This window comes from Colletes gigas, unplaced genomic scaffold (assembly GCF_013123115.1).
Source record: "Colletes gigas isolate AHSC1104 unplaced genomic scaffold, ASM1312311v1 Colletes_gigas_Sc00027, whole genome shotgun sequence".
NCBI classification, from domain to species: domain Eukaryota; kingdom Metazoa; phylum Arthropoda; class Insecta; order Hymenoptera; family Colletidae; genus Colletes; species Colletes gigas.
In genome coordinates, this window is record NW_025106656.1 from 1,553,306 (window position 1) to 1,565,560 (window position 12,255).

Consider the following 12,255-nt stretch of genomic DNA (forward strand, 5'->3'; position numbering starts at 1 on the left):
GCAGTACTGTTGAGTGGAGTGATCAATTATTATGCGAAATCTGGCCACACTAGTCTCGAAGATCAGTAGTCGATATTTGAACTAGATGTGGTCGTTTTGAAAAATTTTCAAAATACATTATTTTAAAATTAATCGTCAAATTAATTTGAAAGAAAAATAATCTATTTAGACATAATTGGTTAAACGAAGAAATACATTCTTTACGAAATACGAATTAACATTATTTGAAACGATTTCTAAATTACTACTTGAAATAAATTTCATTCAGGTCTGATTTGAACTAACATATTCGACACTCCATTCTTCATTCACTTCAACATCTCCTATTTAGTATAGCATCTCATATATTCCTATTGCTAATTTTAACCAATGAAGGGACACAAGAGAGTCCCTATCTCGTTGGTAAAGTTACACTTCTCATCATCGGGGCCTGCGCGCATGCACACATAAAGGAGAACAGTCTGGAAGAGCAAGACAGCGTGTACACAAGCGATACAAGGCTTGGGGTGAATAGAGACGGAAGATGACGGCGGGGTGAGGGGAGATGGATGGTTTGGTTACATGCGACGGTCGGTGCATAACAAATGGTCGACATGTTTCATCAACGATGCGGTCATCATATTACTTTAACGAACAACAATTGCACGGCCGTACGGGATCATTCGGATTACAATTACGGATTGGTTTTCAGCGCGGAGCCATTAAAGAATGACGAACTTTTCGAAGTCCGAATCGACAAGAAGGTACTTGAATTTGAAAGCTCTAAAACCAGTCCCGTTTACATCTACCCGCTACTGGGTTCTCCTGATCTGTCAAATTATTATTTACAGCGTTCATGCTTTGATGTTTTCTGTTTAACATTAATCATACTACGATTCAGTTGTTCGCTGCTTTTGCAATAAAAACTGTCGTGCGACTTGTCGTTGACGGATCGTTCTGTAAACGCGCGAACTTTGATTGTAAATCATTCTTTTTTATTCAGAATGGGGCAACTCAATGCTCGAGTTCATTTGAAAATATATCAGTTTCGTGTTGAATTTAATTATTATGATAAACATTTTATCCATTTTATACAGATGATATCATGGAGTGATAGCATACAGATCGGTGTAACAGAATTTGATCCAGAAATTACAGAACTGCCAAACTGTGCTACCAACCTTTGTCAAGGAACATGGATTATGTCCATCTCCGATATAGTCCACAATGGAATAAGGATAGTAGAAATGTACGGAACAAACTTGGACTCTTTAGGCGAAAAAAGTACTTTGGGATTAATGAGAACATCTAATGTAAGTTTTCCAATGATATTTAATACTAATTTCAACGACTTATTTTATTCTCTTTTAATTTTAGCACGAGCTGATATTTTACATCAATGGAGTTTCTCAAGGTGTGGCAGTATCCAATATCCCAGAACGTGTTTTTGCAGTCGTAGATATTTATGGTGCTTGTACACAAATTACTATAACTCACACGCAAATTGCCTCTGTTGTATGTAACAAGCCAAAGGACGAAGTTGAAATTAATAATGATTATGCTCTTGGGGAAACATCTAATTCCTCCACAACTAATCTAGTCGCTAATTTGAATGTTAATTTAAATGTTAATGTAAATGTTAATTTACCCAAGAATCCAAGTCTTGCTGCTATTAGAGAGGACAGACTGAGGTTTCATGAGAGGGTTGGTACACTGGTAAAACTATCCAACAATGCCAGAACTGCTGAAAGGATGAGACCTTTAGATGAATTTAATAATGGTGTAGTAATGACTCATAGACCATTAAGGGACAATGAATTGTTTGAAGTAAGCAAACAGTAATGAGAAATAATGAATGATTTTAATAAAAAGAACTTCATAACAGAATGCATGTATGCAGGTACGAATTGACAGACTCGTGCACAAATGGTCGGGCAGTATAGAAGTTGGAGTCACTATGCATAGTCCTACAGCATTGGAATTCCCTGCAACAATGACTAACATGCGGTCAGGAACAACAATGATGTCTGGCTGTGGGATTTTGGTAAATGGAAAGGGCACTTGCCGTGAATACGGAGAATTTAACTTAGATGAATTGAGGGTAAGATATGGATAATTTAACAAATTTTTTATTAGATATAACGTGTTAATAAATCGTTTATATTTAGGAAGGAGACAGGGTAGGCATGATAAGACGAAGCAATGGGAATCTTCATTATTTAATAAATGGTTTAGACCAAGGTATTGCTGCTAAAATACCTACAGGTGTATGGGGTGTTATTGATCTCTATGGTATGACGGTAAAAGTTACGATCGTGGATCGAGATGAAAGGGAAGAACAAAATTTAGTTACTAGAAGAAACACTTTGCAACTGCAAGGCCTAAATGGTAAGATAAGCATTTCATATTTTATTCATTTATTGTAATAAAGTGTTATATTTGAATGTCTTTCTTTTCTAGAAACGGAAGAAGAACCACCGGATAGACTTATGTTCCATTCCTGCTGTGGTACGCACGTGGAAGTGATTAATAATGGACGCACAGCGCATAGGCCTAAGTAAACAAATTTTATTTAAAAAAAAAATATATTTATCCTCGAAAATTTCTTATGGTGTTTGCGCATTCCTATTTTGTAGCATAATGGACGATTTCAACAACGGCGTTGTACTAACTTCAAGACCGCTGAAATTAAATGAATTGTTCGAAGTTAGATTGGACAAAATTGTGACAAAGTGGGCAGGATCCATCGAGATAGGGGTTACCACTCATTCTCCAACCGAACTGGAGTTCCCTTTCACTATGACAAATGTTAGGTATGTAAATAAATTCTTCCAGTTTGAGTTAATATGCTTGTATCATCTCGAATTTATGTTAAGTTTATCGCCCATGTTATTGCTCGAAGGTGGTCATGTCCCTTGCAGATCCGGCACATGGATGATGACAGAAAATGGAGTAATGCACAATGGCACTACCATTATAGATCAGTACGGTCAGAACCTCGATCGACTGCAAGTCGGAGACCGTGTAGGCGTGATGAGAAAGGATAACGCGACGTTGCATTTTTACGTGAACGGAGCTGACCAAGGAGCTGCTGCAATGAATGTGCCCGAAAGAATTTATGGCGTTATAGATCTTTATGGTCAGGCGGCACAGGCAACTATAGTTGACAATGCAGACTTATATAGCCCTACAACAAATAATTCAAGTTTTAGCAATACAACTTTGTATAGGTTTGTAAACGCTGTTCGTTTTTAAGTAAGTACAGTAAGATCCCGTTTAAAGCTGCGGATACGTCCATAAAATTAGAGCATTAAACGAAACAATACAACATTAACGGTGTAGCGTTAGGCGAGGTCTTACCATGCAAGTTGTATTTGTTATCAATTCAAGATTTTTATTTATATTGTATTACAAACAGTGACTTAAGGTTTCATCACATACACGGTAAAAATGCAAAGATAATAAACAACGGATTGACCGCGTTGAGGCCTAGAGCTTTAGGCGAGTTCAATGAGGCCATCGTAATAGCGAATCGTGCGCTGCGGGATGGTGAGATGTTCGAGGTGACCATCGATAAAATGGTCGATCGTTGGACCGGCGCGATCGAAGCTGGTAAATATTTAAAAGTATCGCTATTTCTGTTTGCTTCGAGGATACGAACAAAAGAATCTTACAGGCGTGACCGTCATAAGGCCCGACGAATTGGAATTTCCATCCACAATGACGGACATCGATCACGATACTTGGATGCTGTCTGGTTCTAACGTTATGCGAGACGGCGCAACTTTGAGAAATCATTATGCCTGTGATTTGGACAAATTGGCAGAGGGTAATCGTATCGGTATGATGCGATGTTCAGATACTAGCTTGCATTATTATTTAGACGGAGTGGATCAAGGGCCTGCTTGCACGGGCTTACCACCACACGTCTATCCTGTGATTGATTTGTATGGTCAGTGTGTTCAGGTACGTTATCATGTATGTGTGATGCTTTAATTTTCATGAGAAACAAACGTCACATATGCGTGACAGCGATGATTTTATATTTTAGATTATTACGATTTAAAAATTGATAGTTTTATCTAAAATTTACTACATTTTCTGTAACGCGTGCACGTATAAATTTCTTAGGTCACGATTGTGCTACCCGAACGCAGAGATCCCATGACACAACAGTATTTACCATCGGAGAATAGCACTAGTCAACAGCCTACATCCGTGATTCAACTTCAAGCTCAGACAGAAATTATGCACAAGTTTCATGAGTCCGTTGGCTTAAACGTTCAGTTGAACAGCGATAGAACAATAGCGACTAGGTGTAGGGAATACAATAACGCTATACTGCTAAGCGAGACACCATTAGAGAATAACGAGATATTCGAAATTTCCATTCAAGAAGTCGCGCGAGAATGGAGTGGCTGCTTGAGGATAGGCGTTACAAGTAACGAAAATGGAAATTGGTTAACGTCTATGAACCTTGTACCTGGTATGGGATGTATTCCAGTCGATGCTTGGTACTTGACAGGTAATTGTGCAATAATACATGTTGGTGTTTTCTGGATTTTTTTTTTCATAAAATTTTGTATATTTAGGTGACGAAGTGAGACACAACGGGTATGTTCTGTGTATGAATTACTGTCCAAGCTTGGAATGGTTACGCGTAGGCGATAAAATTGGAATGAAACGCACGCACGAGGGTTATTTAAAGTTTTACATAAATGGCGAGGACATGGGCGTGGCAGCGTCAAACATACCAGAAATGGTGTACGCTGTTATCGAGCTTTTTGGCAGTACCGTGGCTGTGAATATTACGAGTAGCAAGCAACAAAATACCGCAGTATCGCCAAACGCCAGCTTGAAGTTGCAAGATTCTCTGGAGTTATTACTAGATCCCATGCCGCCTGTTTTGCGCAAGTAAGTCTCTATCAAGCTACTTTCTATATATTTATCGGTGATTCTTTAACGTATGATTTTATTTTTTTGTTCGTAGTGACGCTGGAATGGATACGTCTGTAGATGTATCCGAAGGAAAATTAGTCAATGATATAACGCTTACGCCAACGCAACCTACTTCCCATTTGGTAGGAGAAAGCGATTGGAACTACGAGTTTCATGAAAATCATGGAAGAAATATACAACTCGAGTCCAAAACTGTTGCAAAAAGGGTTGCGAGTTATAATCAGGGTACGGTCGATTCTAGTGCTTGTACTTACATTTCTTTTTTTAAACTTTTTTCTACATTACATTGCATTTTTTAAGGAGTGGTAATGTCTAGTCGTCCTTTAATAAAGGGCAAGCCATTTTTAGTAAAAATAGAAAAGATAAATGAACGATGGGTTTCCAATGTTCTTTGCGGTGTGACTTGCATCTCACCGGAGAAGGCTAACTTTCCTTTGACCGCTCTTGGTTTCAAAAAACACTCGTGGATCATCTGTAGCGATTGGATATCGCATAACGGTATCAGGGTAAGCGTTTTTAATCGATTCTCTATAAAATTAATAAATCCGACTTCTCGTCTTACTACTTAGTACCGAAAAGGTTAAATAAAGAATAAAATATTATTCTATCTTATCAGGTAAAAACAAAGTATGGAGCTGCTTTGGAAGGTTTACAGTGCAATTCTGTAATAGGTTTGTTCATCGACGAAGAAAATAGATTACGCTTAATTATTAATAGTGTGGATCAAGGAGTAGCCGCAACGGACTTGCCCCCCTATGTTTACGCTGTGTTTGACCTGTATGGTCAGTGTGAACAGGTTTCCGTTGTTGGAAATAACGTTGAGACATTTACGTCTTCTTCTGTCGACAATACTGCGACTGTAACGTCGATGGAATGTATCAGAACGAAGTTGGAGGACGCAGAAAATTCAAGGGAGAAGGCTGACCTGGAGTGTCACGAAAAGGAGAACATCGTTGCTGCAACGTGTTCGGATCTGTCTACTTCCACGTCACCGAGTGTGCCCAGCCCGTGCAGTTCGAACGTTAAGGACGATAATATTGTAGAATATTCGACGTGCAATAATGACAATGCGCATTTAACAAATAGCATTGAAAACAAAGCGGCTCCCAGTGTGTCCGACAGCAATAATTTGGATCCAAGCTTAGATGTGACCAACGATACACGAAGCATTAAGAATAAGAGTTACGACAACTCGAACCAGCTGAACAATAGCGCGATATCGAACAGCCAATCCGAGAACTCGATCATTAGGAACGAATGTACAAATGTAGAGATAAATAACGCGACTAATATTAATATTAAAAACGCGAACAGCACCACCAACATTACTAGTTTGAACAGTAACAACGCGATAAACGAAAGCATAGCGTCCAATAGTCAAGGGAATAATATAAGTGCCACGCATCAGAATCACGCATCGACCAACATGTTAAGTTCGTCGCAGACATTCTCGTCTCAGAATACGTTGAGCAACGCGACCTCCGACATTTCTAATACGGTTTCTTCTAATTTCAACGATGTACGTTCGAACATGTCCTGGAACAACACCGTGTCCATCGACAATTCCGTCGGCGGAAACACGACTCTCTCAGGACAAAACCTAGCCCCCCCTTGCAACGCACCTTCATTGCAACTATTGCAAGCTCCATCGTTACCGTCCACACCACTCGGAACGAACTCCGTACCCTCGAAAAAGTGCGAATACTTAAAGGCGTGCATGAGGTTAAAGAAATCGTTGGTTCTGCCAGACGAGTTCTTCTCTCTGGACGACGTGTTGTGTTACTGTAGCGCATGTTACAAAATAGACGAAGATAGTGCAGTTTGTAAGAAAGGCGAACCGCCAGCCGAGTTCGCTGTACCAATTGGTTGGACCAGGTTTCCATTGAAGCAAAACATCAATGCCAATCAGATCCCACAGAGTACAACGGATAAGTGGCACGTTGCTTTCTATGGTATACGTCTGGATGCGATCAGGTAAACAAAACGCATTGAAAACAATAATATTATGGTAGTTGAATAAATGGGTAGCCCAATTCATATTTGGCTACAAACGTATTAATGTTTGCAGATTAATCCTCGACACAGGAGAGCTTATGACAAAGGAGCAGCTGGATGTGAGTAATCTAACTATGAATATAAAGGCAGAAGACCAGAATCCTCAGGTGATTTTCTCCCCCAATATAAAGTATGCTGCGTCCGAGGAGTTCACCAGAAAGTATCCGTAAGTACTCTGTGCTACAAGTAGTAATTACATATTATTAACTGTTCTTCTTTCGTAGGTACATCGATACCCAGTCGAATAAAAAGCTGAATGCATCTACCGCGTTCCAGTTGCTAGTAAGACCAGGTTCGTACACGATCAGTCCTGGTGGCAAGGACGGCGACGAACCCCAGTTCAATTCCAGCAAATGGGCAACCAAAGAAGCAGGGGCCACAGTTATTGTGGCTCTTTTAGTTTACCTCGATGGATTTTAATTTAATCTGCCATGAAAATATAGGAACGTTCCACATTACGATCAGCTGTGGGAAACGCGTTTTCGTTTCGAGGACAAACGAATGTACATAAGCATTATATAACGTAATATAATTACTGTAAGATTTTTTAAGATGGATTTTTTATCTTAAATTATTCCGTCGAATCTCCGCTAAATGTATATTTACGTTAAATTATACGTTAGGTACCTTAGTACGAGCTATTGCGATCGATTTTCACGAAAATCTGTTGAAGATTTTGTTACCCTTTTACTTAATTTAGTATACAATTATTTATTGAAAGATGATACACGGTGGGTGTAATTCCATTGGCTGTCGATTGAAGGAATTTCAATGATCAATTCGTTGAAGTATACAGTAGTATGTATATCAAATACATAGTGTTTGTATTATGTTATACAGATAATGTAGCTACTGGTCTAGGTTTACGGCGTCGAACAGGCTCGCCGCCATATTAAAGAAGCACATCTTAATTGTCAAGATTTACGCCTAACGAATACCAAATCTTTAAGTATTAGTCACTAAACTGAAAGTCTCTCTTTCACTCTCACTCCCCTTCTTTTTTCTTTTGTTTAAAGCACCAATTTGCAACGTCGAAACAGACACGTTATATGTATAATGTAGAAATAAATTGTTGCAATTGTAAATCACAACACGAGGCTACCATAGAGAGTTCTCAAGAATAAAATTACCACGACTCGGATACTTTCAGGAAAATGTAATAACTATATTTTCAAATACGCTGTTTAGAGACGCAGTTTTTCTTTGTGAATATCATGTGCACTATTTATAAATGCATACAAATAATATAAATGAAGGAAAAAAAAAACGTATCAACGTATTTGTATTTTGCAATCAGTTATTCGTTCATCCGTTTCATTTTGTATTTTATTTTATTTTTTATCATTTTCTAATGTTTACTTTTCAGTTAAAAAAAAAAAAAGAAACCAGGTGCTCGTAAGAATCAAGTTCCAGTAACTATCTTTACGTTTCTGGAAACGAAATTGAAAACGAAACTGGTTCCCGTATCCTGTAATAGTACTTCGGATAAGGAATGCGACAGATATTTATACATATAAATTAATCATGTGAGTATTTATTTAACTTAATACGTATAATATATAGTTTTCTTGTAGACTTCTCGCAAATCTACTTTTCCCTGTATGAAAAAAACTTAATTCGGGGATAGCGAAGCACGAACATGAACAAACATATCAACAGGAAGAAAATAGGATTTTTTTTTTTATTTCATCTCCTTCAAGACTTTGCAACGTTACTGATACAATTATACCAAGCTTCTACACCCAAATTCGAACATTCTGGTCCCAAGAGCAGCTAGCAACTGCCATCCCGTTTCCAGCAACACTGAGCGACGTCACTCGGTTCTCATGGCCCGACATAACTCCTTCGAACGAAAGATAAATTCAAATACAATCAACGAAGAACATTACGAATCTTTATTTGCTATGGAAGAGTCTAAATTTTGCCATTATTTCAGATACAAGCTACAAAGCTCACCATTGTGCTGATTCTTCAATGTATCCCAGATATGAATAGAATTGTCGTCACATCCACAAAAAATAAATCGACCGCTGAAAGATAAGCCGCATGACGTATATCCAGGATTTGAATTAGGCGGCTTAAACGTGGCTAACTGTTGATCGGATCTCAAGTCCCACAGCCTCGCTGTCTTGTCCTCTGAGGCTGTTACGAAAGCATGCCCCGAAGGATGGTACTGGACAAACCGTACACAAGGTAATTCAAAATGCTATGAAGTCGATGAACAATTTTGTAAGTCGTTCCCAGTTATACATTGGTGGATAAAATAATAAGGTACCGTTGTACACGTACAAAATTTTATACATATTTGGTAAAGTTTTATCCACTGGTGCAAGACGCAAAGACGTCAGAAACCGTGAACGGATTGTAAAACGTTGCAAGAAATAATTCGGCCAAAATGGCTATGTAGATTTTTATACTTACACAAACGGAGTTCACGTCAGCCTCGTGTCCAAAGAAAGTTTGCTTCGCATTTTCCTCTCTTAAGTCCCACAGTTTACATGTCCTGTCTACTGATCCGGTAATGTATGTGTTCATATCCGGAGATAAACTAATGCTAACCACGTCACCAGCGTGTGCACAGAAATCTGTTGTTTTTTTGTTTGCTTCTAAGTCCCATATACAGCTGAAAGAATTTTGACATTATCATACAGTGAGTTTAGACTAATCAGTAGCTGTCGTTATTGTTCGTCGAGTATACATTTTCATGTCACCGGATCCAGTAATGATTCTCTTATCTTCCAAAAATCTGCAGGACGAGAGGAATCCTTCATATCCTAACAATTCTCTAACGATCTTGGCCGAGCCTGTAGCATCACGATTATTCACATCGTAGACAGTACACATGTTGTCCATGCCACCGCAAGCGACGAAGTTTCCAGACGGTGCAAAAGCTACAGACATCACCCATGCTGAGCGTAATGGGATCACCTGAACCTTGTTTCCGGTCCACGAGTCCCAGATGATTAGTTTCCCGTCCAAAGAACCTGTCACGCAATGCCTAGAAACGAGTAGGTCTTTCTGATTAGCCGATGGAAATTTGTTTCAACGTATGCAAGACGTTACGCTTGATTTGAGAATGAAAGGATCGACGATCGAAACTGACCTACTGTCGCCACTAAAGTGCACCGAGTTCACCTTGTTGATGTGTCCCTTTAATAACTTTTTTGTAGATAATTTGACCTTTGGGGCGTCCGCCACTCCGCTGCACGCTTCTTCTAAAGTCGTGTCCTGTTGTTTCTTTTGATCCTCCTGGCTCGCGATGAAGCAAGATTGTTCGTTTAAATCAAAACTAAGTATCAGTTACGAGTTTTAGCGATTTTTTTTTTGTATGTACTTTTTTTCTGATACAACCTTGCATTTGTTGATTAAGTCTTCTAGTTCCTTTTTCAAGGCTACCGTTTCAGAGTCATCTTTCCCCATTTTTTTGACGTGTCTTGCTTTGTTTGGAAATTGCTACAAAACTGGAAACGAAACACCAACGATGACGAATCTACGAACACTGGTGAACAAATTTCCATCGAAACGTGAAGGAAGCCTCAGCATTGTCTATCCTGCTGCCCCAGTAATCATATTAAATCGACTTAATCCGATTTGTTGGGCATTAGTTTGGTTCTCCAGGCTAACTTAATTACCTACATACACGATAACCCTTATTATTCCACGGTTATAATTTTCTCTGCAATTCGCGATTAGAAATCTTAGGTACTAAAGTTGACAGATTAAGAAAATGTTGCACGATGTGTTGCAATAGATTTAATGTAAATTTTAGATTTATGAATAATGCGTACATATTTTGGATCTTCAATTTTTTTTTTTATAAAGAAATGTTTTGAAATTATAGGAAGTGGAAAGAAGAAAAAGATACGCGGTTACAGTACCCGATCGTTCTTTTACTTAACAAAAACTGTAATCCGTCGCGCTTTCGAATTCCCATTTCACTTATAAATAATTCGATCATCTAGCTGGATCGATTTAGTTCTTTCGGTTCATCGGCCACGCATAATGCTTAGTACTTTGTTCATAAATTTACTCATGGTAAAGTAGAAGTAACAAAACATTTTTTCTCTTTTACATTTAAACGCATATCTTTATTAACATTCGAAAGAGCTCCAAGAGTGTTTATAAATTAAATCAACAATTTTGTCAACCGTGTGTACTGTGTACGGAAGTCATGTTGAGCAAGGAAGGAAACTTGTTGTTTAGTGTCCTGTTATTAAATTATGTAAATCACGTCGTGTCGGCCGAGGAAGTTTGTTTTAGTTCGGCACGAGACGATGAAGAAAACGCGCCGTGCAAAGGTGACTCTTCGAACATATTTGAACAGAATACTGTTGGGTGGTACGAGACAAAAATCGAATCTCGAGGTATCGTTGTAAAGGGTACGTAAATATGTCAGGTTCCTAAGTCGCGACTATTTCTTCTTGGGTTGCATGCGGATTGGCGCACAAGGCGGGTTAGACAAACGCCGTTAACAACAGATAACAGGTGGATTTATTATAACAAGATAACAATTAAACAAGACAACGCTGACAATTAGGAATTACAAAGCAGTGGCAAAACGATAACAGTACAACGAAAAGCCGAATGACGAACTCGTGGAGCTGGTAGCGGCGCAACTGGTGATGGCGACAAACTTGGCGTCTCGTGAATCTGGTGCAACAACACTACGTCTCAGTAAAAAATTTTCTATACATTCAAAATTTGCATTCCTGGAGGTAATCTAACCAGGGAACGGATTACCCTTGGCATCAAGCCTACATAAACCAGGGGCACTTTCAGTTCTTCTCCTCTTCAAGTCAAAGAAGTATGTCATGTTGCTCAACTCTCTGTCCATTGCACTTGATGACCATAGTTGAGTGCTGTCCAGGAATTATTTTCCAGACTACTCGGACCGAACCGATCTTACATTTCGTAGACAGAGTTTAGGACTTCATGGACCAAGGTGATAATTTGCGGACTATATTGTAATTGCGTCTCCAGTCCTTCCGATTGTTTGTCAATGGGAAATCGCCTGTCGTCAATGGATAATGACCTGTAGAACAGTCTTTGAGTCGGCATTGAGTATATCGACGTTGCTGAACCCTAGGAAATTGTCTGTTGTTGTAAGTCCCTCAGGGAGCAACTTTTCATCCAGGGGGGGGGGACTATTTTTGTGTCCCAGCTAGCCTCTACTCTTCTACGGGTGACTTCAGGTGAAACGTAACATTCATAGACGTTATGCGTCTGAACGTTTACTTCTCCAAAAGTATACCACCTTTGCTT

General features: G+C 39.0%; 2 protein-coding genes across 4 annotated transcripts; one reads left to right on the plus strand and one right to left on the minus strand.

Annotated features, from left to right (window-relative positions):
• Positions 1 to 552: 552 nt before the first annotated feature.
• Positions 553 to 8,223, plus strand: LOC122401765 (neuralized-like protein 4). 2 transcript variants are annotated; one of them, XM_043404114.1, is made up of 17 exons: positions 553 to 743; positions 1,077 to 1,292; positions 1,357 to 1,806; positions 1,880 to 2,080; positions 2,148 to 2,367; positions 2,440 to 2,536; positions 2,616 to 2,792; positions 2,901 to 3,209; positions 3,398 to 3,591; positions 3,656 to 3,945; positions 4,111 to 4,504; positions 4,572 to 4,893; positions 4,970 to 5,163; positions 5,239 to 5,444; positions 5,555 to 6,912; positions 7,007 to 7,159; positions 7,218 to 8,223. In XM_043404114.1, the coding sequence occupies exons 1-17, from the start codon at positions 585 to 587 to the stop codon at positions 7,411 to 7,413; spliced, it is 5,136 nt and encodes a 1,711-aa protein (XP_043260049.1). In that variant the 5' UTR covers positions 553 to 584; the 3' UTR covers positions 7,414 to 8,223. The 2 variants fall into 2 exon arrangements, with proteins under 2 accessions (XP_043260049.1, XP_043260050.1); XM_043404115.1 differs by lacking the exon at positions 553 to 743 and having other exon boundaries at positions 1,281 to 1,292; positions 1,357 to 1,447; positions 1,633 to 1,806.
• Positions 8,224 to 8,593: 370 nt separating this feature from the next.
• Positions 8,594 to 10,486, minus strand: LOC122401714 (guanine nucleotide-binding protein subunit beta-2). 2 transcript variants are annotated; one of them, XM_043404035.1, is made up of 6 exons: positions 10,345 to 10,486; positions 10,097 to 10,242; positions 9,692 to 9,991; positions 9,415 to 9,616; positions 8,950 to 9,166; positions 8,594 to 8,836 (listed from the first exon to the last, which is right to left on the minus strand). In XM_043404035.1, the coding sequence occupies exons 1-6, from the start codon at positions 10,411 to 10,413 to the stop codon at positions 8,730 to 8,732; spliced, it is 1,041 nt and encodes a 346-aa protein (XP_043259970.1). In that variant the 5' UTR covers positions 10,414 to 10,486; the 3' UTR covers positions 8,594 to 8,729. The 2 variants fall into 2 exon arrangements, with proteins under 2 accessions (XP_043259970.1, XP_043259971.1); XM_043404036.1 differs by having other exon boundaries at positions 10,097 to 10,239; positions 10,342 to 10,469.
• Between the last annotated feature and the right edge of the window lie 1,769 nt (positions 10,487 to 12,255).

Bases quoted from the DNA above. Each gene is read 5' to 3' on its own strand.
- LOC122401765 (XM_043404114.1), top strand. From the start codon at position 585: ATGGTCGACATGTTTCATCAACGATGCGGTCATCATATTACTTTAACG. The intron at 4,894-4,969 runs GTAAGTCTCTAT...TTTTGTTCGTAG, and splicing joins ATGCCGCCTGTTTTGCGCAA to TGACGCTGGAATGGATACGT. The intron at 6,913-7,006 runs GTAAACAAAACG...TAATGTTTGCAG, and splicing joins ATACGTCTGGATGCGATCAG to ATTAATCCTCGACACAGGAG.
- LOC122401714 (XM_043404035.1), bottom strand. From the start codon at position 10,413: ATGGGGAAAGATGACTCTGAAACGGTAGCCTTGAAAAAGGAACTAGAA. The intron at 10,243-10,344 runs GTTGTATCAGAA...ATCGCGAGCCAG, and splicing joins ACTTAATCAACAAATGCAAG to GAGGATCAAAAGAAACAACA. The intron at 9,992-10,096 runs GTCAGTTTCGAT...ACTCGTTTCTAG, and splicing joins CACTTTAGTGGCGACAGTAG to GCATTGCGTGACAGGTTCTT.